The 27,617-nt window shown below is 39.6% G+C and overlaps 5 protein-coding genes across 8 annotated transcripts in view; 1 reads left to right on the forward strand and 4 right to left on the reverse strand.

Annotated features, from left to right (window-relative positions):
* Positions 1 to 337: 337 nt before the first annotated feature.
* Positions 338 to 7,699, reverse strand: si:ch211-256e16.3 (kelch-like protein 20). Its single transcript, XM_027139178.2, has 11 exons — positions 7,542 to 7,699; positions 6,576 to 6,868; positions 6,081 to 6,407; positions 5,235 to 5,378; positions 4,101 to 4,287; positions 3,827 to 3,973; positions 2,993 to 3,121; positions 2,721 to 2,897; positions 2,492 to 2,638; positions 1,886 to 2,051; positions 338 to 1,331 (listed from the first exon to the last, which is right to left on the reverse strand). Exons 2-11 carry the CDS (start codon positions 6,849 to 6,851, stop codon positions 1,160 to 1,162), a joined length of 1,872 nt encoding a protein of 623 aa, XP_026994979.1. The 5' UTR covers positions 6,852 to 6,868; positions 7,542 to 7,699; the 3' UTR covers positions 338 to 1,159.
* A 1,021-nt stretch (positions 7,700 to 8,720) lies between these two features.
* On the reverse strand, positions 8,721 to 11,760 carry anks4b (ankyrin repeat and sterile alpha motif domain containing 4B). Its single transcript, XM_027139081.2, has 2 exons — positions 11,443 to 11,760; positions 8,721 to 10,059 (listed from the first exon to the last, which is right to left on the reverse strand). Exons 1-2 carry the CDS (start codon positions 11,601 to 11,603, stop codon positions 8,985 to 8,987), a joined length of 1,236 nt encoding a protein of 411 aa, XP_026994882.1. The 5' UTR covers positions 11,604 to 11,760; the 3' UTR covers positions 8,721 to 8,984.
* Positions 11,761 to 12,367: 607 nt separating this feature from the next.
* Positions 12,368 to 20,327, forward strand: LOC113638086 (peroxisomal membrane protein PMP34). Its single transcript, XM_027139084.2, has 9 exons — positions 12,368 to 12,518; positions 14,164 to 14,224; positions 14,391 to 14,457; positions 15,639 to 15,793; positions 16,013 to 16,129; positions 16,599 to 16,744; positions 16,846 to 16,941; positions 17,067 to 17,149; positions 18,875 to 20,327. The coding sequence occupies exons 1-9, from the start codon at positions 12,444 to 12,446 to the stop codon at positions 19,020 to 19,022; spliced, it is 948 nt and encodes a 315-aa protein (XP_026994885.2). The 5' UTR covers positions 12,368 to 12,443; the 3' UTR covers positions 19,023 to 20,327.
* Positions 19,584 to 24,873, reverse strand: dxo (decapping exoribonuclease). Its single transcript, XM_027139083.2, has 6 exons — positions 24,044 to 24,873; positions 22,781 to 23,007; positions 22,189 to 22,408; positions 21,902 to 22,037; positions 21,708 to 21,802; positions 19,584 to 21,472 (listed from the first exon to the last, which is right to left on the reverse strand). The coding sequence occupies exons 1-6, from the start codon at positions 24,436 to 24,438 to the stop codon at positions 21,328 to 21,330; spliced, it is 1,218 nt and encodes a 405-aa protein (XP_026994884.2). The 5' UTR covers positions 24,439 to 24,873; the 3' UTR covers positions 19,584 to 21,327.
* A 1,068-nt stretch (positions 24,874 to 25,941) lies between these two features.
* pitpnc1a (phosphatidylinositol transfer protein cytoplasmic 1a) overlaps positions 25,942 to 27,617 on the reverse strand; it is a 60,032-nt gene continuing 58,356 nt past the window's right edge. For 2 of the 4 annotated variants that reach the window (XM_027138955.2, XM_047801231.1), the window contains one exon: positions 25,942 to 27,509. In XM_027138955.2, coding sequence (XP_026994756.1) covers positions 27,196 to 27,509 — 314 coding nt within the window. In that variant the 3' untranslated portion in view covers positions 25,942 to 27,195. The remainder of the gene's footprint in view (positions 27,510 to 27,617) is intronic. The other 2 variants (XM_047801232.1, XM_027138954.2) reach the window with 2 other exon arrangements.

Raw genomic sequence — 27,617 nt, forward strand, 5'->3', positions numbered from 1 at the left:
AGAACCATCTGCGGTACAATATTCATTCATTTATTTAGTAAGAATTTTATCCTGGTCAGGGTCACGATGAATTCTTAATCTCAGATGGTAAAAATGCCTAACACCTGATATAATACCACATTCACAATATCTAAGATCAGGTGTTGGGCCGACCATCCATTCCTTCTGTCCATCCATCCATCTCATCCTATTCACACCCACATCCACTCACTGCATCCATGTCTACTCCTAAAGTTTGTATAGCATCAGGATGCACAGCCACCTTGTCTTTAGACTAAACTGTATAAAACCAATTACAGAATTGTTCGTGTTTTGTGCTGAGCAACACAAGAGTCTGTTCTGGATTGTCACTTTAATGCTACAACAACCTTGTACATTAAATGTAAACTGAAAATATAGGACCCACCCATTTTACATGCATTTCTCTTTAAACATTAAGTTAGGTGTTTACATTTACTTAAGATTCTTTGTAAACATTGCCCCAGACATGGTGTTTAAAATGTTCATTTAGAATCGTGAGTGATGTTAATGACAAATGTGTTCTACTTTTAGTGGTTTTTACACTGCTGATCTAATGTCTAGGTAGAAAACGTATCCGTGTGATACTCCATATCGTACTTTTATGTCACTTAATAAATAGAAAATTTGACTGAAAGATTTGGTACCGTCTGGTATTGTACTAGAGAGTGTCGGCTAATTAACACTTACATCCTGCTTCTGCACAACGTCTACTGTACTGTACAAGCCTTATAAATACAAAAAACTCCACCAAAATACAATACAAAAATAACTCACAATAGTGACTGTTCAGGGGGTAGGAAATCACATCTAATCACTATATGACCATCAGGAGGTGCTCCTGAGTTTTCATAGGTTTAGGGAGACGATGTACACAAGACTGTGCTACACATGATAACCGTCCGTCTGCAGCAACGAACGGACTCCACAATATCGCACACTAGTGGGTTTCGGTGTACCCTTTAGTTTGTTAGCATGTTCCTGTGCAAACTTAAGAAGTCCTGCGAAAGTCCTGCGAACACTTCAGCAGTAGTGTTCTCTCGTGGCCTTCTCTTTCTCTCATACACACGCAGCCCATATTTGCTGAGTGTGGCAGGCACACGGAGTGTGAGGCTTAATTCATATCGTTACCCACACGCCATCAGTCCACAGGAAACTCTGTCTCTGCGGCAGTGCCAGGAGTTCCAGCAGCGTGAGATTCTTTCCTCATATGCAGTGAGACGCAGCTTAACCAGCTACGACTCGTTGGCATCTCGCCTACAAGCTCCCAGCTGTCTGTCTCGTCACAGTACCGTTCAATTGTGTCATGATACCTGAAATAGAAATAAAAGTATTCACAAAGATTAGTAAGGAGAAAAATCGAGTGTGTGTGGCAGCCTGGGAAAACCTTTCACCTGGGCAAAGCGAAATGTTCTACAATGTTTTCCAACCAGATGTAAAGTTACAGCATTTTAAGGATTTAAAATGGTTTTTATGGCATTTAAGGATTTCATTCCAACTCCAAAGGACAGCATATTGTTCCAGAGTCCAAAGTATATTACCAGAAGAATTAAGTTCACCCACAGTGACATCTGCCAGGTTTTTGCATGCTACCACATTTTTTATTTATATATTCTATACAGTACATATGTGTGTGTATATATATTTCCCATATATTTAATTATATATTCTATACAGTACATATGTGTGTGTATATATATTTCCCATATATTTAATTATATATTCTATACAGTACATATGTGTGTGTGTGTATATATATATTTCCCATATATTTAATTATATATTCTATACAGTCAAATGACAGTAGCAAAGACAAAATAAATGATTACTGGACATTTAGTTTATGCTATCAGGTATCATGTCTGACCTGTCCCAGCCCTCCTCTCCTCCTAACACATAGATCTTCCCGTCCACGACTGCCACTCCGGGCCGATAGCGACGCTCTTTCATTGGCGCACACATAGTCCACTTGTTGCTCTTTGGGTCATAGCATTCTACTTTATCTGTGTTTTCTGTGGAGGCGTGCCATCCACCTTAACAAAAGAAATTATATAAAAGGGGGGAAACAAAACAGTACCAGGCAGTGAGTAACGTTACATAAAATCTTTGTCGATCTTATGGTACGCTTAATGGCCAAAGGTCTGTGGACACTTTCACCATCACACCACAAAACTCCCAATTGTACAGAATGTCCTTTTTGCTGTAGCGTTAAAATTCCCTTTCCCTGGAACTAAGAGTGCTGGTCCAAACATGTCCAAACATAACACAAAGTGAAGACATGGTCATTAATGCATTTGCTGCTGAATGAGTAAATTCCCACAGCCACGTTCCTAAATCTTGCCAGAAGACTGGAGGTTATTATAACAGCAAATATGGAATCTTTAAAAAACACTGACTGTAATGGTCAGGCGTCCATATACTTTTTGGTCATATAATTTAAACAAAAAGCATTTAAATAAAATGTCCATTTTACCTATAACATAGATTTTGCCCTTCAGCGTGCAGGCTGCAGACCCTGAGCGGGCGATCTGCATTGGAGCCACTTCTGTCCACACGTGTGTTTTAGGGTTGTAGACCTGAGCGAGATCGGTTCCATCTCCGTCTTCAAGAACTGCACCACCTAAGGGTAGGATCAGAGCTATGTATTATAGATTAAACATCTTTTAATCCCAATGACAAATCTGCAATTAGGTGAATGCTACCTGTGACGTAAAGCAGTCCATCCAATGCGACCACAGCAGGACTGGTGACCGCCATTTTTACCGACTCCATGAACTGCCATGTGTTAGCGTGCGGATTGTAGCACTCGACGGAGTCAAGGCGAGAGCGGCCCTCCCAGCCTCCCACTGCAAACACGTATCCGTCTAGCATCACCAGACCTGCGAGCCGCAGAAATGTGGAGCGCAGAGACATAAGCGGATGAATTGACTTGTACGTGACAAATAATATGACTGTTGCTGCAAGCCAAACTCGCCTAGTTCTGATCTAGCTACATTCATGGGAGCCATCTCTAACCACGAGTCAAAGCAGGGATCGTAGCGCCACATCTCTCTGCTCGCCGAGCCATCTGGGAATTCACCGCCAGCCAGATAAAGCATGGAACCTGCTCCACACACAGTGTCAGGACAACTCACAGTATTTACATCAAAGTGAAAAACTGATCAGTGAGATATAATCATAGATTATCATGAATCAAACATTGAGAATACACGAGTCAAGTAACAAGCAAGTGACATAAATCACATTTGTTGCATAGAACATTTTTAAAATCTTTTATTTATTTATTTGACAATGAAAACTTACCAGCCGCTTTAATTTATGCAGCTAGTCAGTAAACCAGCCAGGTTTCAACAGCACAATGCATAAAATCGTGCTGGTAAAGATCAAGAGTTTAAGAATTAGAATGGGAAATAAAGTGACCTCAGTGTCACGTGTTATGAGAAGGTCTCTCGCGCACACACGCACGCGCGCTCTTGCACACACACGCACGCTCTCGCACACAAGCACTCGCACACAAGCACTCGCACACACACGCACGCTCTCGCACACACACACACGCTCTCGCACACAAGCACTCGCACACAAGCACTCGCACACACACGCACGCTCTCGCACACAAGCACTCGCCCACACATTCACAGATTTATTTTATTGTTTTCATTGTACAGTATTTTTGATGTTCCTCCTCCAGTCTGCACTGCTATCAGCCATCCTGAATTTCCCTTATGGGGGATTAATAACGGTCTCATCTCATAGGAGTTTAGAAGAGATAAAAAGGTCGCACAGAAGCACAGAACTACACGCTCACCTGACACCACCAATCCGTGTTTGCTCACAGCAAAAGGAAGGCAAGCCAGGCTTTTCCACTGGCTGGTCATGGGGTCAAAGCTCTCCACACTCCTGAGCACGACCTTATCATCTTCCCCTCCCACCGTCACTATTACCTCAGCTGTGCCTGCCACAGAGATTACGGTGTCAAATCAGTCTATGAGGGAAGAAATACTGCTGCTGCATCCTACAGATAAGGTAAGTATTCATTGAGAGTCTGTGTGTATGTGTGTGTGTGTGTGTGTGTATTATACCCATGGCCCTTCGAGGTCGAGCACGGGGGCTGTAGAGTTCTCCTCTACGGTCCTGAAGCAGAAGGTAGTCTTTGGCTTCGGAGATCAGTTCCTGGCACTTTCGAGACTCTTTCACTACATCCATAGACTCGATCACGTCGTGGATGTAATAGGGGCTGATCAGAGGCAGTCGGATGTGTTCGAGAACCTTTTAAACACAGGTATATTCATTTTACATGAAACTCACTTCTGGTGCAATTCCCATTCCAGATCGTGTAGAAGATATCAAAATTAGATTTAGAGTTTTAAATATAAAAGCATGAAGCATTAAATCGAAAATGGCCACAATCAAAAACCTTGGCAAAAAAATAAATAAATAAAAATCACAAGCAGCACAGGTCTGTTAAAGGGACAAATACATGTTGATTTTATAAATACATTTTTGTCTTTGATTAAAGTACAACATTTTGTACATTTAATCTGTTTATTGTGCACACATCCAGTGGAACATGTTAGTTCCTGCTATCGCTTTCATTATATGGGCTAATAATCAGTCGCTCTCTCACCACCCTCTCTCATGAAGATAATAAGACAAGAAAATGCAGCTTTTCATGTCAGAGACAACAGAAACCACAAAGTCCTCGACCCAGGCCAGAAAGTGCAAGTCCTTGCCTACCATGAAGAAATGAAAGTTGCAAAGCCCTGACACTCAAGTTTTTTTTATAGGGTATTAGTTCAACACACTGAACATACTGAAATCTAAAACGTCTCCACAAAAATCTTGTATATGGTGGTGTGTGTGACAAATAACAGTCTTTTTGTGCATCCGAGTTTATTTTCTATGTTTGCAGGCGCAAATGAGGATCACGCAATTGTTGTGCATGCCGGTATGACTAAAAACATCGAATTCAACGAGGGTGAGTTTTTCCTTTTATGATTGTATTTGTTGAGTGAGCTTATAGCCAGCTTGGTGTGTTTGACCTCGCACTGAACTATGCTAGGTTAATCCTTCACATGTTCTCCCTGATCTGTCTGATGAAACTGAGCTGTACAGACTCAACAGAATAAATTCCTGATACGCCGACAGAACGGTGAGACACTACACTGTTCCCAACAAACCAAGAGTGACTTCACTCTGCCTGAATTGTAGCTTACCTTTTCGAAGCTCTGCCTGCGGGAATCGCACTTGTCCAACCAGAGCATGGCTGCCTCAAACACCGTCTCCTCCTGTGGCACGTTCAGGTGATCACTGGAGATAATCTCAGTCAGTTTATCAGCACACAGTGAGAGGAACTCCTCCTGCGTGAATAACAGCAAATCTCCAATGAATGATTCCAGATTAATGTTCAAACTGAAACAGTGATGTACACTGGTTCTGTTCACACAATACCGCACGATAAGGATTAAGAATTTAACAAGTTTCAATTCGGTCTAGAATATGGGAACATATTTAATCATTCACGGTCAAAAATCCTTCAGCTACCAAAGACAAAATGACAGGGTTGTGTCAGGAAGGGCATCCAGCATAAAACCCGTGCCACGTGATCCGCAAAATAAATCAAGATCTAGTTGATTAAAAAACAGACAAAATATGCCATGGGTCTGGCTCTTCAGAAACATTTGTTAATTTATTACAGATTATGTTTAAATGTCTTTTCCGCCACAGGAAAAGAAAGCTTTATTTGCTCTAAACGTTGCCATGGCAACAAGATCAAGACCCCCCTCCCCAGCCCCATACATCTTGTTGTTGGAAATCAGGACTGAATCGATTATGCCTGATGACAATAAACTTTTTGCTATGTTAAAGAAGCAGTTTTTTTTTTTTCATTTTTACAGCCCTCTGAAACTTGTGGAATTAACTGCAATTTCAGTTTAAACAATGAGTACATGAGGCATGTTCAAACATCATGTACATTGTGATTTGACATTCAAAAAGACTTTGGTTGATAGCAGAACTCTTTTTACAGGCAGGAAAATGTACATGGAAAAAACTGGCCTCACCTGTTTGCACACAGTGCTAAAGTGCTGCTGGATGTACTCCATGCTGTGACGCTCCAGCTCTTTACATGAGTGCGCCTCAGCAAAGCAGTGGATGCCTACACAGTTGATCTCGTCCATCTGACGCTCCATAAACCTGCAACAGGCTTCGCGAACTGCCATGACGTCCAGCAGATTGGCTGCAGCCAGGAGGGCCTGAACGCTGGCCTTGGAGATCACCACCTCGGCAGTGTAGGCGTAGGTGACGAGCATGCCAATCATTTGTGGCTCCACGCCATTGATGGCCACTCGTTCCTGACGTGACTCCATCAGGTCAGTGGAGAACATAGCCTGTGATATTGGAGGAAAATATTCCTGTCAATATGCATACAAAAAATCCACAAAGCAGATCCAATTAGGAGAGCAATAAACCAAACACGGCTTACTCTCAAGTGCCCCATCAAACAGATACACCTTGCTAAACATCTTTGCTATACGTTTTCATAAACAAATCTTCACCTGAAAGTAGGAGCTGAAAGAGGCAAGAACGATACGATGACAGGGAAACTCCTGCCCCCCACAGCAAAGCGTGACATCGCAGAAGGCATTGTTAAGCCTCAGGCTGTTCAAGCCTTCCAGCACCTTGTTGGGATGTCGGGGCTCAACAAACACATAATCTTCGCTGTCCAACGTCCCGAGCGGGGGACCGGGGTCTTCCAAACATGGCGATGGGGGAAGTGTGGATGGCGCAGGAGCAGGGGCACTAGTTAGCATATTTGCAGCCATGATTTCCATACTGTCACTATTTCAGTCTGCAAAAACACAAATCCATGACGACATGTAGAAAACGTGTAGTGTATTAGTAATATTACTTATAAATATATCTTTAGGCATTAATTAGTAGCAATCTTGCATGTAATAGAACACTGTTAGTATAATATTCTGTGTAAGTCTCTTTACATTTACAGAATTTAGCAGACACTCTTATCCAGAGTGACTTACATTTTTATTATTTCAAGTTTATACACCTGAGCAATTGAGGGTTAAGGGCCTTGCTCAGGGGCCCAGCAGTGGCAACTTGGTGGACCTGGGATTCGAACCCACGACCTTCTGGTCAGTAGTCCAACACCTTAACCACTGAGCTCCAAAGTTACACTAGTGCTGCAATATGCGTTATTTACACAGAGAAACATGTGCGGACCTGTGAATAAATGCCCCTACGGTCAAATTGTTTGCTTTTAACATACAATATATATATATATATACAAATGCGGTGATTAACCTCGAACAGCCCCATGTGACGTATACAGATAATCCATAATGGTCGTGTTTGTGTACAACAGTGCAGTTTGTTTACCCCCTGGTCTAAATCATTGGGAGTTAAACGTTAACATCTCCTGTCAGATTCGGGCATAAAACATTCGCCTTTAAAGATAATACACTAATAGATAACTTATTGATATACATAACGACCCAATTTCTTACCTGAATTGATTCGTTTAATAAGCAAGACAGAATAAGTTGTTTATTTTGTCGACTTCGTACTATTTGCGAGTCGTGACGCCATGTCTTCTTTGCCGACAGCAGATAGAGGATCAGTGTAAACACACGTGACTCCACAGCGCCCCTATTGGATACGGAGACTCATGTTTAAAATGCTAATCTAAAAAAAATGTCCTCAAATCTTGTCTTGGAGTTTTCTATGTTACTTCCTACACATTTTAGTGCTTTTCCTGCTCCCTACTCAGGAAGAGATCTTAATTAATTGATAACATGTGTGTTGGGAATAAGGAAAAGACTAAAATGTGCAGCACAAGGGGTAGCAGGGTTAGTTACCTTTGTCCATCTGGGTGGGAGGTTTTTATTTAGACAGTCAATGTACTTGTTATAAATATATAAAGGGATTTTCTCTTATCCAGACAATTTCTTTATATCAATCAAATGGGCTCAGATTAGCATCTAATTATTTAATGTTGAAGTTAATTCATATAGAAAAAATGATCAAGAATTGCACAAATGTATCACATTTATTTTGCGCAAGTTTCTCATGCTACCCAATGTAGTTAATGCCGTTGTTACCGAGTGTGTATCTGCAGTGTTGAACTGCACCACTGGTTATCATTTGCTCTAGTAAAGTTAAAAAGATATAAAAAGATGTTATAGATAAAAATGGTCCTTGCCTCCCAAGAAGGCATGACCTGAATCTAATTTGCTAATATTAACTGCCTATATTTAACTAGGTTAGCATCTTTTTTTGGATAATTGCAATCACATTATACTTAATGATAAGCATTTCCCAATGATATTTTCCTTATTAATTCAACAGCTAACTGCTAATAATGCTAATAATATTACTACTAATAATGCATTTACTTAGATACAGTTTAAATTAACTTTTCCACCCCTACACTCATTGGCCATTTTATCAGGTTCACCTACTGTATAAACAGTAGTAGTGAGCCAGAGGTTACGGCTATATGCTTTATTTTATTTTAAGGTTTATTTTATGTTGGTATACAGTTATTATTTTTTTTCATTTGAAAAGACTGAGGGTTCTTTGCTGAATAGCCATTTGAAAAATAGCCATGTCTTTTTTCATATGAATAACTTGATATAACTAATAATATATGGATTCTATTACAGACATCAACAACAGCTTAAAACTATGTTATAAAATGTGACTTTATTTGCAAGCAATTTATAATTTATAATTCACAAGATTGTATCTGTTAAACTCACTGAGTAGATGACAGGAATTTTGACATGAATTATAGACATACATTTCAGAATTTCTATTTTTAGGTTCTAAAGTTACTGAAGTGGCAGGCAATGCTTGGAAAGAATACAATTTCTTCACATTTCACTTTACAATATCGTACAGATGAGCATCTGTGGAAATATACAGCATGAGTTTGAATATATGTGATGTTACAGAAAGGTGTCTTTCATTACACCAGGTTTCTCCAGAGCAGCCTTTCTTCTAGCTGCTGCTTCCAGAATCTTCTTGCGAGGCCCAAGTTGGATTCGGATGCCTTTTAGATCATCATCTGAGCAGAGCATGAGGGCTTCCAGGTCTAACTTCTCACGGTTAAACACAGGAGCAAAGTCTAGTAGGTTTACAGCAGACAGGAAGGATTGCAGGGGTGAAGTTTCCTCGTCTTCTTCCAATCCAATCTCCTCCTGGTTCCAAGGCAATTGTGAATCCTCTTCGTATTGGTCATCCAGTCCTGCATCCTCTGCTTCAAACACCTCCTTGCGGACCAGGAACCCCAGGTCCTCTGTGTCACCAATAGGAAATTCATCTGGTTCGACTCCCATTTCCATGGAGAAGTTCTTTCGGAAGACCATCTTTCCAAGGCCTGGTATCTTAAACAGGGATTCTTCTGCCTGATCTGCATCATCGTCTTCTTCTTCATCATCAAATTCACCAGTTCCAGCTTCATCCTCTTCATTTTCATCCTGCTCATTGAAGACATCTTCTAATTCTGCCTTTTGTGCTGTTTCATTCTCTGCTTTTTTCGACATGGTGCCCTTCTTTCCAAACTTGCGCTGAAGAGTTCCTTTAATGGACCCAAATTTGTTCGAAGCAATGAGCTGATTTAAGCTGTTTGTGGTTCCGGTGCTAGATGAAAAATTTGCCATGGCATCAGAGGCAGAGCCTACACTGCCACGGTACATCCTGTCCATCTTATTCTGGTGCCTCTGCTTGACCTTCTCACACTCCTTCACCTTGTGTTTTGCATCTTTGGCTGCTTGTTTCTTCAAGTTTTCCACATGTTTGGGGTTCTTCATTATCTGCTGGGAAGCGGCATTGTCCAGGAAGTGGACGCAGTTCATATGATCTCGAGATGCCGCAACGTCCATTGGTGTGTGGAAATCATTATCCAGCGCAAAGAGATTGGCACCAAAGTTCACCAGGAAGTTCAGTATGTGTCTATAACCATTAGAGGCTGCATGGTGTAAGGGTGTGTTTCCCCAGATGTCGCTCTTGTTGGGATCTCCACTGTAACAAAATCAAATCAGAATCAGCAGTTTATTCACCATACTATTGAAAGATATACATGTATGCCTATGAAGTCTTACAGCTGCAGGTTATATGAAACACCTAACATTCATGCAGAGCCTCAACATTAAACCGATGTCACACAGATAAATCAGACTTCTTAGACAACCAATGTGTATTAATACATGTAAGGAATTAAATATGTGAAATTGTACATAAGGACTATGAAAATGAACTTTTGTCAAATACTTAAAAAATATATAGGCTTTGGCTTTTCCCCCAGTACTACTGCGGAGTTTCCACTACACTATTTTACATGTGGTCAATATTTTTACATTCATTTACATATTACCCCCCAAAAAACCACACCTTTTTATTTGGCCATGAGGGGTTTAATAATATAGTCTTTGCCTTACCAGTCTTATTATATAACTAACAGCTATACACATCCTAACATTCCAGGAAGAGCTGTAGCTCTATCTATTTTATTATAGTCTGACTATATATAGTGTGACTAAGATGCAATATAATTAGTTACTCTTTAATCCATTTCCAGTAAAAGTCCACACTTATGTTCCAACTATGCACATAATAACCCAGATTATAATCTATAGCAGTTTGTCTGGGTGTGTAACATCCTTCCACAGCACAGTTTGCTAAAGACAACATTATTTTTTCAAAAACCTTAAATCCTTACATAAGAGGCTCATAAAACTAAAAATATCTAAAATAACTAAAATTTCTCATAATATTTTGTTATATTTTTTGAGTATTTAAAGTGATGGTAACTACATGATAATGGAGCTGTAAAACAAAGATAAAATCCCATCTGGCTTGTTTTATGGAAACCTTCATAAAGTACAAGCTACAGAAGATGAGGCTCCACAGAAATCATTTGCCATATCGCTTGTGAAAATGATTCTTTTGTGAAAAGAAAATGTCAAATGAAAGGAATGATTAGACATATTTGTTCAGGGTGTAGCCGAGTTTGGTTGTAGTTTACAGCCTGCAAACAGATGGATTTTAGATGAAGAACATGTAATCATGACAACATTTGCCCTAAAGTAATCGGATATGTGGAATGCAAAACAAGAACAGCAACACAAAACGTCAATTTATTTCACAATTTAAATAGGTATATACAGTTTATAGCTGCTGTAAGCTAAAGATGTGAAGGTCAAAGATGTCTCTTTATTCGATAGATAGAAATAAATATAATTGATAATCAGTGGATTCGATTTAATTAAACATTTAATTCAATATAATTTCTTTTCGCGCAATTTCTTTCTTTCTTTCTTTCTTTCTTTCTTTCTTTCTTTCAGGGGTATAAAATCGTTTTTTAGATTATCCATTGAATAGAAATCTTGGTTTGATTAGCCTCACCCTCTGCTGCAGATGAGTTGCAGAGCCTCTAGTCTGCCGTGATAAGCGGCCCAGAGAGTCGGGGTCATCCCATCGTCATCCGGAGTGTTCAGGTCTTTCCTAGTGGCCTCCTTCAACAGATCCAAATTACCATCAATGGCTGCTTTATGATATCTAGACATGGCTTTGTAAAATATACTAGCCCTATACAGTATATAGTTATAAACAAGATTAACAGCTCCAAAAGAGCATTTTCAGCCTTCTGCTAGTCTCTTATTCTTTGTTAGGCAGAAAAGAGAAGTGAGTATGGATGACAAGACCATATGGAGTGTCATTACCACTCAGTGGGGCAATAAACCAAAGTCCATTTTGTTTGCTATGTGAGTTCATTATGCTGGTTTGCTGATTAGTGAGTACTATTCAGATTTTATAGTATAAATAGCCGGCATCTGAAGCAATAATGATTTGTTATACTTTACTGAATGATTAGGCTTTTAAAATTCACAACATCAAGAACAGCTGGTGGAAAACTGTCGAGGCAAAAGGTTTATAATTGTTTATAAGCAAGAATCCTGTATCTTTCCTTTTTGCACTGGGTTGCCAAGTATTCAGCTCAAAGACCAGATATGCTAGGGTCAGAATTTGATGCCAACATCATGAACCTGCCAAACAACCTGTCTTGTTTCAACAGTCACACTTAATAATTATTTTTTTATTATTATTATTTTTAACATAATGATTAATATAATAGATCTAATGAATACCAAAAATCTAACCAATACACTGTATCATATTATTCAAACTAACTAACTAACTCACAACAAACAAACAAACAAACAAATAAATCAGACGGACCTGGCAACACTGGAATGTCTTCAGTAGTCTCCTATCGTTTGTATTCCCGAAGGCGTTGCTGTTCGCTTCCCAACCTCTAGATAGCAGAGAAGAGCAGCGGCACTGCGGGGTCTCTTCCACGAACAACAACGCGGAAGTTTGCGTATTTTGACCATAGTGAAGCAGACATGGCTTCTAATGGAGGCTCTGTGGACGGTCTTCTGTCTTATGAAACACTTGTGCACGCTGTAGCCGGCGCGATGGTAAGAGAACTGAGCTCCTGTAATATATGCAGGTAGTTTAAGTATACGTAAACCATCCCTTATTATTATTATTATTATTATTATTATTATTATTATTATTATTATTATTATTATAATTATAAATAGCATTCCGGAGCGAGTGTGTAGAAATAAGAGTAAGAACTGACACTTAGATGGAGGAACATAGACGTTATTGTGATTAAACTGAGTGACAGGGAACCAGGAGCAGTTTCTATAACTGTGTCTTTTCAGCAGAAAGTAGTTAATAAATGTCGAAAGATGTCGTCATATTCACTCACTCATTTACTCAAACAGGTGACTGATATAATTCCACTTTATATTCGTGAGTTCTGATGGTTAGTTAGGTAACTGTTTTGTCTTTTTAATTATCACTTGTTCCTGTTCTGTAACCACTTTAATGTGGTCAGGGTGGTGATGGGACTGGTGTTTATCCTGTGGTGGAAATACAATCTCGAGATCACCTGAAACTATGGACAAACACATGGGGACACACACATGGACACGGACACACACGCACACAGTCATGGACACACACGCACACAGTCACGGACACACACATGGACACGGACACACACACATGGATACACACACATGGACACATGGACACACACACATATGGACACGGACACACATGGACACGCACACACACACATGGATACACACACACATGGACATGGACACACACACACACACCCGGACACATGGACACACACACACACACATGGACACACACACACGGACACACACATACACATAGACACAGTCATGGACACACTCATAGACACATAAGTACGGACACACTCATTCACACTGACACAGGGGCTGCTGTCTGTAGCAGGGTTCCTGCCTCACTGAAGTCTGTCACAAGACTTTACTCTTTTAAAAAGTGAAAATGACACATTCTGAGTTGGGTTTGGACAAGAATGAAGAAATTTGAGCTAATTTTGACATGACTGTGGTCAGTGATGGGAGAAAACGTACATGGACACAAGGACAACGTGCATAAACACGGATAGGAACCCGAGGCCAGGATTGAATCTGGAGCTGTGAGGTGGAAACTCTACCTGCGGCCTCTTGTCATTTACATATTCATCCCTTGACCATTTGCATATCAAAGCACGTTACATTAATTAACAAAAAAAAAAAAACAATTTTCAGAAAGGAATAAGTTTACAGGTGGAATAAATTACTCGATTCACACAGATAAGAAAAGAGTTTAGAACAAAGAACGGTGTGTATGGAGACACACACAGCTGTGATTGATTGCTGGGAAGATAAAGCCGGTCTTTATACAGTTGATGAGTCGACTAGACCTGATCTCGCATCTAATATAAGCAGCAGTTGATTTGATTAAACATTTGGTAGTAAACGTAATCAAAACTAGCAACAATATGGCTGGTAACATGGTTCCGAATGCTGCTAAATATCACAAAGTGTGATATTGTTGAGCACCATTTGCATTAGTATTATATAATGGTGTTAATTCTCTCCACTCTCTCCCCTTTGTGTTTGTTCACTACTTTAAGTAGTTTTGTAATTATGTTCTATGTATATACACTTGATCATGACAGAAGTTACTGAGATGCTCAAATGAAGTTGTTAAGCATGTGTATGTGGTTGACAGGGCAGTGTGACAGCAATGACCGTGTTCTTCCCCCTGGACACAGCCAGAATTCGATTGCAGGGTGAGTTGATGGACACAGTTTCACAGCTGACTCTGTTCTTGAGGGTGGATTCATGTTTTCTGTATTGGAGATATATTATCATTTTACTGTATATTATACAGTGTGTGTGTGTGTGTGTGTGTGTGGATCGCCTGCTTCACTGTGTGTCATACTGCTTGTGTTTCAGTGGACGAGAGCCGAAAGTCCAACTCCACTCCTGTGATTCTGGCTGAGATTGCAAAAGAGGAGGGCGTGTAAGTGCTCCACATGGTGGTTGGGGGCCAATTTGTAAAAGTGTTAGCTAGCAAGTGACCACATCGGTGAAGAAAAAAAAATGGTAGATGTCGTTATTTAATGCAACAGTATAAGAAGCTACTTAAGCTAGCATTGTTCATTTATGGGCTTTTGCACAGCCAGGAAGTTTTTGCCCATCCGGGGAGTTCACCCACTTTGGGGCTTCTGCCTGCCCTGGGGCTTCTGCCTGCCCTGGGGCTTCTGCCTGCCCTGGGGCTTCTGCCTGCCCTGGGGCTTCTACCTGCCCTGGGGCTTCTGCCTGCCTTGGGGCTTCTGCCTGCCCTGGGGCTTCTTCCCACTGTGGGGCTTCTGCCTGCCCTGGGGCTTCTTCCCACTGTGGGGCTTCTTCCCACTGTGGGGCTTCTTCCCACTGTGGGGCTTCTTCCCACTGTGGGGCTTCTTCCCACTGTGGGGCTTCTTGCCTGCCCTGGGGCTTCTTGCCTGCCCTGGGGCTTCTTCCCGCCCTGGGGCTTCTTCCCGCCCTGGGGCTTCTTCCCGCCCTGGGGCTTCTTCCCGCCCTGGGGCTTCTTCCCGCCCTGGGGCTTCTGCCCGCCCTGGGGCTTCTGCCCGCCCTGGGGCTTCTTCCCGCCTTGGGGCTTCTTCCCGCCCTGGGGCTTCTTCCCGCCGTGGGGCTTCTTCCCGCCGTGGGGCTTCTGCCTGCCCTGGGGCTTCTGCCTGCCCTGGGGCTTCTTCCCACTGTGGGGCTTCTGCCTACCCTGGGGCTTCTGCACAGCCAAGAAGTTTTTGCCCGTCCAGGGGCTTCTGCACAGCCAAGAAGTTTTTGCCCATCCAGGGGCTTCTGCCCACTGTGAGGTTTCTGCCTGTTCAGGGGCTGCTGCCTGTCCAGGGGCATCAACTACCATGGGGCTTCTGTCCATCCAGGGTCTTTACCCACTGTGAAGCTTCTGCCTAGCCAAAGAGTTCTGGGGATACTAACCAACCAATGACTTTGTCCATCCTGGGACTTCTGTCCCAATCAAGGCTTTTTTTAAATCTCAAAATATTTCAGAACAGGCCGCAAGCAATGTGTACTGAGAATATCTGAGAATAACAGGGAACCAACCAGTGTAACCTAATAATTTAAAGTTTATGGTTAACTTGTACGTTTTCATGTGATTTTTTTTTCTCTTTGCTCATGCAGAATGTCTCTCTATCGTGGTTGGTTTCCTGTAATCTCTAGTCTGTGCTGTTCCAACTTTGTCTACTTCTACACATTCAATTCCCTGAAGCGGATGATGGTCCTGGAAAAAGGGCAGTCCAGGCCTGGCAGAGACCTTGTCATGGGCTTCATCGCGGGTAAACAATCATTCAGACCAACTTATTCTGCTTCCCCTACTCAGCTGTTTTTCACTGACTGAGTCTTATAAATGAGTTTTGTTACACGTTGCTATCTCAGACCTAACCAGAAACACTGAATTGTGAATGAACGAGATCAAATCAGAACTGAGCTTCTACTAGTTGGATTTTATTTTTCTTTGCCTTGGAGGAGTTATATTGTTCTGGTGTTTGCTGTAGGGACTGTGAACGTGCTCCTGACTACACCCATGTGGGTGGTGAACACTCGGCTGAAGCTACAGGGAGCGAAATTTCGGAACGAAGACCTCCAGCAGACACACTACAAGGGCATTTTTGGTCAGTCCAAAAAACACACCATGTCACTTTCCCTAATCACTACTAAGGAGGTACAGCCGGTCACTAGACTCCTACAGATAGAAATAGAGAAACACGAAGGAGCTGCTACACTCCACAGTTGATTTTCTTCCTGTAAGTCACTAAGCATGTTTTTCCCCTTATACCACATATACAGAGAAGACTTTCCTGTTTTGCAAAACAAAGCACAGGCAGTAGAGACTCCTTCTTTAAATGTAAAAATTTCACCATATAAACACATACACACTTTAAAACGATTATGGAAATGGTGAGATATTAAAAAGAGGCCATTGATATCTGATATCACCTTAATATTATATTAAATCCACCTGTAATTTGACTCAAAGGCTTGTGAATTGTATGACCTGTGATCTGACACCATCCGGTTTATTATTATGATTGACAGCTTAGTATTTTTGTCTTTTTCTCTCTCTCTCTCTCTCTCTCTAAGACACTTTCTCTCAGATCATAGCTGACGAGGGAATCGGGGCACTGTGGAACGGCACGCTCCCGTCCCTGCTGCTGGTCTTCAACCCTGCAGTGCAGTTCATGTTCTATGAGGCCATGAAGAGGAGGGCAGGGCAAAATGGACAGAAGGTGAGCCTCATGAAGCATTATTTTTATTCTGGCAATTGTGTCTATCTCCTTAGTGTAAAGGTTTATTCTTAATACTCATCTGAAAATTGTTTTTTACACAGATTTCATCCCTTCAGATCTTCATCATCGGAGCCATCGCCAAGGCTATCGCAACAACGGCCACTTATCCGCTGCAGACTATTCAGTCCATTCTTAGGGTAAACACACTGCCTGCCTGGTATTACTAGCACCAGATATGGGCATATTTAGTCTAATGTTTAGTCTCTGTTCCCACAAATTGTTTCTAATCCTTGAATGTCTTTTTTTTTTTCCACTTTGTCAGTTTGGCCAACACAAATCACAAGAGAAAGGAGGTTTACTGGGCAGCATACGCAACCTGGTGAAATTACTAATGGACAGAATCAAGTAAGATCAGACTCAAATGTAAATAAAATGTTTTTTTTTGTGTGTGATTGAAATCCTAATGAATTTCTGCATTTTGTATATAGTACAGCACAGTGTATAGTAATGGTGGTACATATTGTCTTTTGGAGACGCAAGCTTTACTCCTTTAACCACGTCTTTGTTTTCCATTAGCATGCTTCAAGTCACACTCTCTCTTGTGAATGCAAAGGAATATCTCCAATGCCTCAAACTAATCGCATGTAGGAATTAAAGTTAAGAGCGGTGAACTGAACAAACGGCGGACTGTGGCCAATTTTCTTGCTTGTAGCTCCAGATTGTCGCTCTAAAATATTTATTCTTATAAGTGTTTCAGATGTCATTTGAGCGTAGGTAGTACAATCCTGCACTGAGATATAAGTCTACTGAAAGAGGATTCGTTTGTTTATACAAGAAGAAAACCATGCTCATGTTGTTTGTGCATTCATCAGTCCATGAGTCAGTCCTGAGACACTATCTTAAGAACTGGCGTTTGAATGTTTGTAGGGTTGAGGTGTAATCGCCATCATCACCAGTACATAAACTCGATAGATTTTGGAATCGATCCAAACAGTTAGGAAGTAACAGCAAGATCAAATGTCTAAAAAAAACTGTTATGTACAGTGTTATGCTTTTTACAGCTTTGTACAAATGAGTTTAATGTCCACATTGTTGACATTTTTTCTGTTAATCTGCTGAATCTGTTTAAAAACACTTGAGCTCTGGCATGGGAAAGAAATGGGGGAAAAAATCAACTTTTTAATGATCACCTACAGCTTTATTTATATAGTGTTACGTTTGAATGTGATCGAATTTAAGGTCCAAATTCTCTACCATTTGCCCAAAAACTACCAGTGTACCAAAAAGTACCAGTTTTAACGATTTTTTTTTTTGCCTAAATATTTCACTGTAATAGTTCACTTATGTTAGTCGAGGATACACTACAGGGCCAAAGGTTTGCGGACACTTGATCATCATCAAGCGTTTGTTTGACATTGCATCCTGGATTTTTTGAAGTTATAATAACCTCCACTCCTTTAAGAAGGCTTTACACTACATTGTGGGGTGTGGGGAATTGGCCGTTTAGCCACAAGAGCATTAGTGTGGTCAGGTACTGATGGCAGGTGAAGGTGCTTGTGGTGCAGTTGGCTTTCCAGCTCATCCCAAAGCTTTTCATAGGGGTTCTGTGCAGGCCACTCCACTTGTTCCTCTCCAACCTTGGGCTATCATGTCTTCATGAAGCTACAATGGTCAGATATCCATAAATAATTGACCATGTTGTGAACACTGATGGATTTTATTTTACATTAAGGGACTCTGCATTTACTGTGAAAGAGTCGAGAGTTCAAAACACCTACACAAATCATTCCAGACTCATGTCATTAAACTCATTATTTTTTATATAGAAGTTTGACAGGTCTGGTAATCCACTGTAATCGGACACTGTGGAGTATCATGTAGAGATGATGAAATGATTCAATAGCATACTGTAGGACTTGTATAGCAAGAAATAACTTAAGATGTATGCCACATCTTTAGATGCGTAGAAGTGAGGAGCATTGCCTTGCTCCATGTACAAACATTCACTTCTAGCCAGCTGCAGAAACCCTGGAACTAAAAACAGATAATAGTTTTGTTTATGTAGATAAGATTGTAGCCATTCACCTTCAAGTATAACCTTCTTGTTTTCCTTCCATGTTTCTCTGACAGGCGCAATGGAGCGCTCAGCCTGTACAAAGGTCTGGAGGCGAAGCTTCTTCAGACGGTTCTGACGGCAGCTCTCATGTTCATGGTTTATGAGAAGATCACTTCTGTTACCTTCAAACTGATGGGCCTCAATAAGAAGCTGAAGCATTAACGACAATTATGCCTTACAACTAACGAGTTAGCCTGCTTCCATTACTACCTTTCTAACTCTGTAATGCCAGATCTTATCCATCATCCCTTCACCAGAACAGGGGCTCAATTATCAAAGATCATCTCAAATGTCTATAATTTTGGATAACTTTGTCTCATTTCATTTACTGTCAGATTTTAGAAATGATCTTAAACACCTTTTAGTGTAATTCTTAATTCTGTACAGTGAAGACTGTATGGATTTGTGAATTTAAAACTTTTTTAGAAATATTATTAGTGGCGATAAAATTTATGGACACTTAGAAAGATTTCAGCAGTAACCGTACATACGGGCCCCAGTAGGGAACCATGCTATTATTTTTCTCTCATTGACATGTCTTAAAACTTTGTCTTTCAGTATTTTTACTGGAATCGTCTGGGAAATGTTATGTAATGCTGGCTCCATATGCAATAACGGGAAATTTGGGAAATTCTAGTTGGGCAATTAATGTCTTGTTTTATTTAATTCTCTTTAAAGAGTCAGATATGTATTTACAATAGTTCAAATATTCTTGAAAAAATATTTTAGCTGTATGTGAAAAAAAAACTGCATTGATGAGTCGGATAGTGATTCGTGTGTCTGTATCATTCAGTTCTTACTCAAATGTGAGAGGTTACATCTCCATCTGTAAGGTGGACATTTGTCATTACCTGCACTGATTGATTATTTTTTTGTGTGTCTTTTAAATAACTATTATTACCCTTTTTTGTGGGCTAGAGAACAAAACCTGAAATACTTTCAGCTACACATTTAGCCTTTTTTTTGTCCATCAGCACATTAATTAGGTAAAGAGTTTATTAAGAATTCAAATTACTGTGCAAATGTATGCAAATCTTCAACTCAAATAATCCTTGAGGTAAATTTTATTCAAGTTATTTAGTACTTTATCAGTGGACGTGTACTTCATGAATTCCAGTGGTCAGTGTAACAGAATAACAACTACCTCTAATGCTCTGGCTTTGATTATTTATAAACCTCTTCCTTATATAAGGATTTTATTTTATTATTAAAGAATTAATCTTATAAAAATATGTGCAATGATGACTGATATTTGGTATAAAATTTAGCTGAAATCACACTGTTAATTGACTATAATTATTTGTACTTATTGCACTTATTACTTGTATAAGTCTCACTTTGTTAATACTGTGTCAGGATGGTGTGCTGGAGTTGGAACAATGTAAACTAGTGTATACTATAAATGAAAAAGTCATGTAATTCCCTGTGTGCATTTTTTTGCTAATTAAATATCTGGTCATGATGAAACTGGATGTAGAAGTGAGTGGTATTAAAAAGAAATGTGACGGAAAAACCTTTTCAAATACTCCTTTAATTTGGGTTAAGAGAAACTGACATTTTAAATAAGCAAAAAGTGTCAGCGATGCTTAGAAGTTTTCAAGCACTGGAAGTGTTTCTTTATTGCTTTGTTTTCATGGCTGGTTCCACAAGTGCCTGTAATTTGATAGCGTATAAGAAATCTCAAACAACAATGAATACAATATCACCCATTTAAAAGTTTAGCATGATTAACAAACATTTTATTGTCACAAAAGCCAAATGAGTCAGACTCCAACATGGGAATCAAAATAGGCTTGTGCCCGAGAGACCCATTTAAAGTTTGGGAGAATAATGACAATCATTCGGAAGTTCAATTTGCATGATATAATTGTTACTGTATGAATCTATATCGTATAGTATTGGATGGAAGCATGAAGGTTACAGGTACACTATATGACCATCACACTCGTATGTGGCTCTTCCTCAAACTGTTGCCATAATTTTAGAAGCACGCACTTGTTTAAAAAGTTTTTGTGTGGTGTTGCATTAAGATTGGCCTTCACTGGAGCTAAAGGATGTAAACAAGTTTTGTTATGACTATGCGCCTGTGCACAAAGCAGGGTCCGTGAAGACAGTTTGCAAAGGTTGGAGTGGATACCTTGAGTGTTCTGTCTTCAACCCCGCTGAAACCCTTTGAGATGAACTGGAACACTGACTGCACCCCACAATTCCTCATTTGACATCAATGCCTGACCGCACCATTGATTTTGTGTTAGAATGAACAGAAATTCCCATAACCATGTTCCAAATATCTAGTCTTCCCAGAGGAGTGGAGGCTGAGTGGCGAACCATCTTCATGTTTCTGCTAATGATTATGGAAATTTAAAATGTGCGTGTGAAGGTCAGACGTCTACATACGTTTGGCATATAGTGTATGTTCAGATCTATGTACAGACAAGAAGATCATCTTGGTTGATTGAATACGGTCTTAGATGTTAGGGTTAGAGTCATGTTGGTGACGATGGCTTGCCATTTCCTTGAGATACCAATCTGGAAGGAACGTATACTGGGAATCTCTGTGAACTGTGTAGGTCACGTCTCTACGTGGCTCCCATGCAAACAGGTACACCAACCTGAGAGAAATATTGTACAGCAGAATGCAGATTTGAGTAAATTCCAGGGAAGAAAGTTCATATACATAAAACAAACGGACATTGGTGCTGGATAAGAAAAATGCTGGCAGATGTCTTTGCCAATTTATTATTCAACAATTGTAGAGCACATAGTGTATATAGTAGACCATTCAGGACACACCGAGTGTTTCTCTGTGTTTACTCTCATCCAAACAATGAATCAGTAACTACATACCCCGGATTATCCTCTTTCACCACAGATTTCACAAAGGAGAGGAAATCGCTACAGAAGTTCATACAGACTGTCGGCTTCCAGCAGTTGTGTTCGTTCTACATGAGAAACAGAGGAAGAAAATATTTGACATTTTGCATGTCACGTATCCATATAATAAAAGTATTCCTGCTCAAATCATTCTTATGGAAACAAACCTTAATTAGTTGGGATATTTTTGACACGTGAAAGGTCTCTACAGATACCACTACACCATCATGGTCTCGGAATCCAGCAACTATACGTGGGACCCCTGGAAGAAACGACTGCGCCCACCATTTCAGCAGCTTATATCTAGGAGAGGAACATACATATCATTGAAAGTGTTGTCTGTCTATTGTCTGTCTATAGTAAAAAAAAGTATACATTTTGGGGTTTTATTTTAATAGTAAAAAATGTTTAAATGTTAAAAAAAAAAAAGTTAGCATTTACTTTTAAAACACACCTGTGAAAGTTACTACGCTGCTTTGGGGTGCAGATTTCAGCTGAGGTCTTTAGCTCGATGTAGCATCCTGGAGCTGGAGGAGCTTTGGCGTCTTTATCTCGGCAATCCACCTCGCCGGAGAAGAGCAGCTTATGATCTGCTAGGTGAGTTTGGACTACTGTGCAGAAAGCCTCATTTGTATTGACAACCCCTCCTCGGTCTGGGACACCATTCACATCATCTAGAAAAGGAGGACAGGACACTTGGAGCAAGAGCGGCATCTAAAATAAACACTGACATGTCTTGTAGTCATAATAATTATACTTATTATGTATTTATAATATTATGCTGAAATGATTTCTGTTACTGTTAGGTTTAGGCCACATCAAAAAACACAACTACAGTAAATGTTCATATAAGTTCCACCAGACTGCATTATACCATAATTAATAAACCACGTAAAAATACAACTTTTGCATATTCACACACTAAACTATACACACTACTGTACTATGGAGTGTGCAGATAAGGTGTGTATTGTTCATCAAAAGCTATGTTATAGGTCATGCCATCTCTTAAGTATGCATATTTAAAAGGTGAAATGTTAGAATACCTGCACAGGTGTACTGCTCAAACTTGTAACCCCAGTACATCATCTCCTCATGTTTCTCTGCACGGTTCTCTCGGTTAACTCGGGCAGCCTCGGTCTCCACTTCGCTCATGTAAAGAGTCCCTCTGAACTTGGACACGGCCAGCAGCCATCCCTCCTGCGTCTCATACGGAGTGACCAACAGCTTTGTTAAATGGCCTCGCCAAGTGACAAAGTGTACACCTAGTGTACTGGAAATGAAGAGGTTTCAGTCACTCTGCACCTCAAAGCTCAACATTAGGTTCTAAACATCTTCTGACTGATGTCAACATGACAAGCACGCAAATGCAGAAGAAAATATTCTATTAATTATTATTCAATAAAGGCAACCCCACAGAAAAGATAAGAAGATTAGACAAACAGCCAAAATCTCATTAGAAAAGAAAAATTGTTATTGTGTTAGAAAATGTAACAGCTAATTTTGTCCAATACACAAAGACAGGCCATGTAGCATTGTTTAACCAGAGGAAGGCACGTGTCTGGGGGTGAGATGAATTTGTATATTTAGATAAACCAGAATTTCTGGAAGGAAAGGTAAGTGCTTGTGTGCATCTTCTTTGTGTTTTATTAGTGGATATAGAAAAATGTGTTGCATTGTGATCAGATGTGTTGGATTTGACTTTGGCAGATGTGGTAGCTCAGTGGTTAAGGTGTCAGACCACTGATCGGACGTTTATGCGTTTGAATCCCAGGTCTACCAAGCTACCACTTCTCGAATCAAATCTAATTTTATTTGTCACATACACATACATACAGAGTACGACATGCAGTGAAAAATGATTTTTGCATCTGTCCGGTATTCAAACATAAGGAATGCAATTTGGGATAAAAAAAATATATATATATATAACCAAAAGGAGGTAGATAAATAAAAAAAAAGTATAAACTATATAAAAAGAAACTATATAAAATATGAAAATATAAGTGAAAAATAACGTATTATTTACGTTACGTTTTAATTATTGTCCTTAGAGTGTACATGTGCAGTATGGTGTGTATAAAGTGGTACTGTGCTGTGCAAGTCTAGAGTTAAAGTGTCAGTGTAAAGAAAGGTGTCTAGATCCAGATCCTGGATGTTTCCTGTTTAAACTCCATTCTGGGCCCCTGAGCCAGGCCCTTACCCCTTGTATAAAGTTGTATAAAGTGTGTCTGCTAAATGTAATAACACACACCCATGACTACAGTACTAGGAATAACCTAGGTCATTAAAATAAAACTCTCTCTCACCAGGAGCTTGAAGAAGTGGATGTGGAGCATAGTTTGGCTCGGTTCGTTACAATCCACCTCAGGATATGATCAAGTCTCTCTTTTATCCCGTCATCTCTTTTAACGAAGCGGTCTCTGTAACCGTCCCTCAGGTTAAAGTTGGGTTTTTTACTCGGTTCCACGTAGTAACGCAGCTGTCTGGAGTCATTAAAGAAGGATCTTTCTGAATCCAAAGAAAAGACCCCGACTTCCACAGGCTGTCTGTACTGAGGAAAGACGCGTTCATAGAGCTGTGCTCGAGTACTGAGGGAACTGGGGAATGGGGCATCATCACCGGCTCGAAACCGCTTTTCAGCGTACGGATCATTACAGTCTCGGTCTCTGCTCTGTCTGCTGCTTCCAGGACGACGATCCATGTCTCATATATAGGTCCTGGCTAGATACAAATTTACTATCAAGTTTTAATAATTCTAAATCACCCTAAACTCACGACAGAATAACAATAATAACGATCTACCTTGCCCGGTTCTTTAAAAGAAATAATACCACATTAACTAAACTAGTCATGCTCCAGCTGTTCTATGTAATGTAATGCAATACAGCTAGCAAGCTCGAAACCAAAACATAACAGGCTAGTAAACATGCTAGCTAGCTAACGTAAGAGCTGTGCGACAGGTCACACAGCAGGATACATGTATTCATTGGGCATTAAAAAAATAATGTATTATAATGTTTTTAAAATGCAAAGCCTGTCTGGAAAACAAGTGACGGTCAGAGCAACGAATTAACATCTATTTGTCTGGCTATTTTGATTTTGGAGCGTCTTGACCTGTGAATTCAGACGTCATCAATCCGATTTCAAAATAAAAGTAGCAAACGTAGACTTTTTTTTAATTCTTTTTTATTTTATTTTTTTTACATTTCTGCACTAATCGTTACAAGCCCTACTGCAAAGTCAGAATATGTAGGTTTTATCTTATATTATATCAATTATTTAATACATACATTCTGTCCAAATGAACAGAGAAAGCTTTGTTATTTATTCTGTCTGTGGTCGCATTTTCACACTGATCTGAAAAATTATAATGACCATCTTAGTAAAAAAAAGAAAAAAAAGAAAAGAAAAAGTCTAAATAAGTACTAAGTATTTAACCTTATACAAGTAAATAAACTATGTAATATGGCATGGGAAAACGAGAAATGTCATTTATTTTAAAAATATTAAACCTGAAAGCAACATGACTAGAGGTACAGAAGGTAAATAAGTCAAACAAACAAATAATTCCCCTTTTGCCATTTCATTTCCAATATGCAATAAAAGTGAAAATATATCGAAATCTCTCTATTTACCAGTTTATTTTACACCCAATTATTCATAATTTGTGGTAAATATAAACATTTAAAATATCTTAAAAAATAATTTGCATCTGCTTTATCAGTATGGTTATAAAGCACATGATACATCTAATAGGAAAAAAGAAAATTTAAAATCTTTTGTTATTTTATTCATCATATGCATATACTGTGTCAAAATGAAAATTAAAATGCATCGTTTACTTTGTCTTTTCTTTACCATAGCAGATGTCAACACATCTGACAAAATTTAGAATCAATCAATCAATCAATCAATCAATCAATCAATCAATCAATCAATCAATCAATCAATCAATTGTAAAAACAAATTTGTGTATTTAATTGTACTAAAACTTACTGAAACTTATAAGTTGTAATAAAACTTATATGTATTAAAACTCGAAGTAGCACACTGATCTGCCAAGAACAGTGTGCTACTTCGAGGATATGACAGAGAATATGAGAAGTTTTTTATGATTATAGAATATTTATACTACATTCACACATTTTGCTGTTAATAGCTTAAAAGACATTTTAACTATTTACATTATTGTTTATTATTATTAGCTATTATCCTCTGCAAATATCTTGTTGCTAAGTTACCGTTAAATGCAGCCTCATGTTAGCGTGAGCAGGAGTGAACAAATGCTACTGACAGAATGAGCTGCAAGAGAGGTTCACGAAAATTGAGTATAGAAAGGAACAATTGCAACGTGGATGGTAAAGCAACTGTAAGGCGAATTAACTACATGCCCAGTCAAGAGTTAAAGCTTTATTTTCATGCCAGATGTTTACATCAAAGAACTGATTCATATGGCCATGTGCTTGATGCTGACGTCTCTCAGAAAAGAATGAAACCGATTTTATGTGATCAAATGACAGCAACAAGCCTATACATTCACAAAGTACACATTGTCCAACAGCAAGCATTCCTTTGCACATGAAGAGTATACAGCATTCAAGACATCCTGGAAAGTATTCCTTGCACACCAGATTTTCTATTTACATACGATAACGCACCACATACTGTTATACCATGAAAATAGCATGAAAAATACAATATACTTAATTATCATAAATGGTAACGTTAATGAATAATAGGTGATCGTTAATTAAGGATGATGATGAGATACAGTATATACAGAAACTTGGTAGTCCACATATCCAGCAATAGACTGAGACAGAACAGTAGGTCCAGTGGTTTTCAGGGCTGACACTATTGTTAAGAATTAGAGGCATTTTTTTGCTTTGCAAAATCAGTCCAGTCTTATGATATTCTTATGATCCGTTGCACATTTATTACAATACTCATCAACACTGGGACCTTTTCTGTACTGGACAGCAGTGCCAAACTAGTCATTCAACCAAAATTAAAACCAAACACCAGCATCTACTCAAAAATACATTGAAAATGTTGAAACTCTGCATTATTTTAGATGTGGATCAGGATCTATTCCATTAAAATCATGTATTTTGTACAGTATATTCCACCTCAAATAGCATACACAGTCAGTCCATCTGCAATAATAAAACTACATAACTAGTAGTAAGGAAAAAAGGGTAACACAAACAACTCCTGAGTTATTGTAAACTGTGAACTAAGTTTCTTTTGAAAAGCTGGAATGCACTTTTCAACGGCAGATTAGATCTCGACTGAACCCCTGTGTACAGTAAGAGCTTGGAGAGGTTGGAAAGCCACTTTGCGTGTGTATTTGTGCCTCTCTCCTAGTTTAAACAGAGACTGGCTTGCTGTAAGTGTGTGCCTAGTAGACACTTTTCTGAAAGCTGCATTACTGATCTTGGGCTCTTCCATAGGTGGGTCATTCAGGCTGACGGGAGCTGGATCCCCAGGAGAAGAGGCTCGGCAGCCGATAGCTGGAGTCTCGTCTGGCTGGATCAGGGAGTGTAAGAGCCTCTGGTGCTGATTTCTTGCGTGGTCTGTCTTTGGGCACAGAGAGGAAGTCTGGGGCTTCTGTGGAGAGAGGGGTTGATGGGGCACTGGATGGTCCGCTGTGTGCGCACGATGGCAGAGGCGTCGTGCTGATGTTGATGGCTGGGGGAAATGTGCCTAGCTTCTTATTGGTGGCTTCCTGTGTGGCACGCTCGTACTCTCTCACCTCCTCCATTGTCATGTCTTTTGGGAGAGAGACCAAAAATTCTCAGACTTATACACACTAATTTTTTTTAAAATTAGCTTAATTGTGTCCTAAGGTATTTAAAAGCAGTTTGAGTTGTTTAAGGG

The sequence above is a fragment of the Tachysurus fulvidraco genome, chromosome 15, assembly GCF_022655615.1.
Source record: "Tachysurus fulvidraco isolate hzauxx_2018 chromosome 15, HZAU_PFXX_2.0, whole genome shotgun sequence".
In the NCBI taxonomy this organism is placed as follows: Eukaryota; Metazoa; Chordata; class Actinopteri; order Siluriformes; family Bagridae; genus Tachysurus; species Tachysurus fulvidraco.

What these genes read in the sequence shown, in the direction of transcription:
- si:ch211-256e16.3 (XM_027139178.2), bottom strand. Translation starts at nt 6,851, where the DNA reads ATGGAAATCATGGCTGCAAATATGCTAACTAGTGCCCCTGCTCCTGCG. An exon ending in GCAGGCAGAGCTTCGAAAAG is followed by an intron (nt 4,288 to 5,234) that starts GTAAGCTACAAT and finishes TGTGTTTAAAAG; the next exon opens with GTTCTCGAACACATCCGACT. An exon ending in ACACGGATTGGTGGTGTCAG is followed by an intron (nt 3,122 to 3,826) that starts GTGAGCGTGTAG and finishes TGTGTGGAGCAG; the next exon opens with GTTCCATGCTTTATCTGGCT.
- anks4b (XM_027139081.2), bottom strand. Translation starts at nt 11,603, where the DNA reads ATGTCTAGATATCATAAAGCAGCCATTGATGGTAATTTGGATCTGTTG. An exon ending in CAACTCATCTGCAGCAGAGG is followed by an intron (nt 10,060 to 11,442) that starts GTGAGGCTAATC and finishes ATTTTGTTACAG; the next exon opens with TGGAGATCCCAACAAGAGCG.
- LOC113638086 (XM_027139084.2), top strand. Translation starts at nt 12,444, where the DNA reads ATGGCTTCTAATGGAGGCTCTGTGGACGGTCTTCTGTCTTATGAAACA. An exon ending in TGTCATGGGCTTCATCGCGG is followed by an intron (nt 15,794 to 16,012) that starts GTAAACAATCAT and finishes TGTTTGCTGTAG; the next exon opens with GGACTGTGAACGTGCTCCTG. An exon ending in TTACTAATGGACAGAATCAA is followed by an intron (nt 17,150 to 18,874) that starts GTAAGATCAGAC and finishes TTTCTCTGACAG; the next exon opens with GCGCAATGGAGCGCTCAGCC.
- dxo (XM_027139083.2), bottom strand. Translation starts at nt 24,438, where the DNA reads ATGGATCGTCGTCCTGGAAGCAGCAGACAGAGCAGAGACCGAGACTGT. An exon ending in CAGCGTAGTAACTTTCACAG is followed by an intron (nt 22,038 to 22,188) that starts GTGTGTTTTAAA and finishes TTCCTCTCCTAG; the next exon opens with ATATAAGCTGCTGAAATGGT. An exon ending in GTGAAAGAGGATAATCCGGG is followed by an intron (nt 21,473 to 21,707) that starts GTATGTAGTTAC and finishes TATTTCTCTCAG; the next exon opens with GTTGGTGTACCTGTTTGCAT.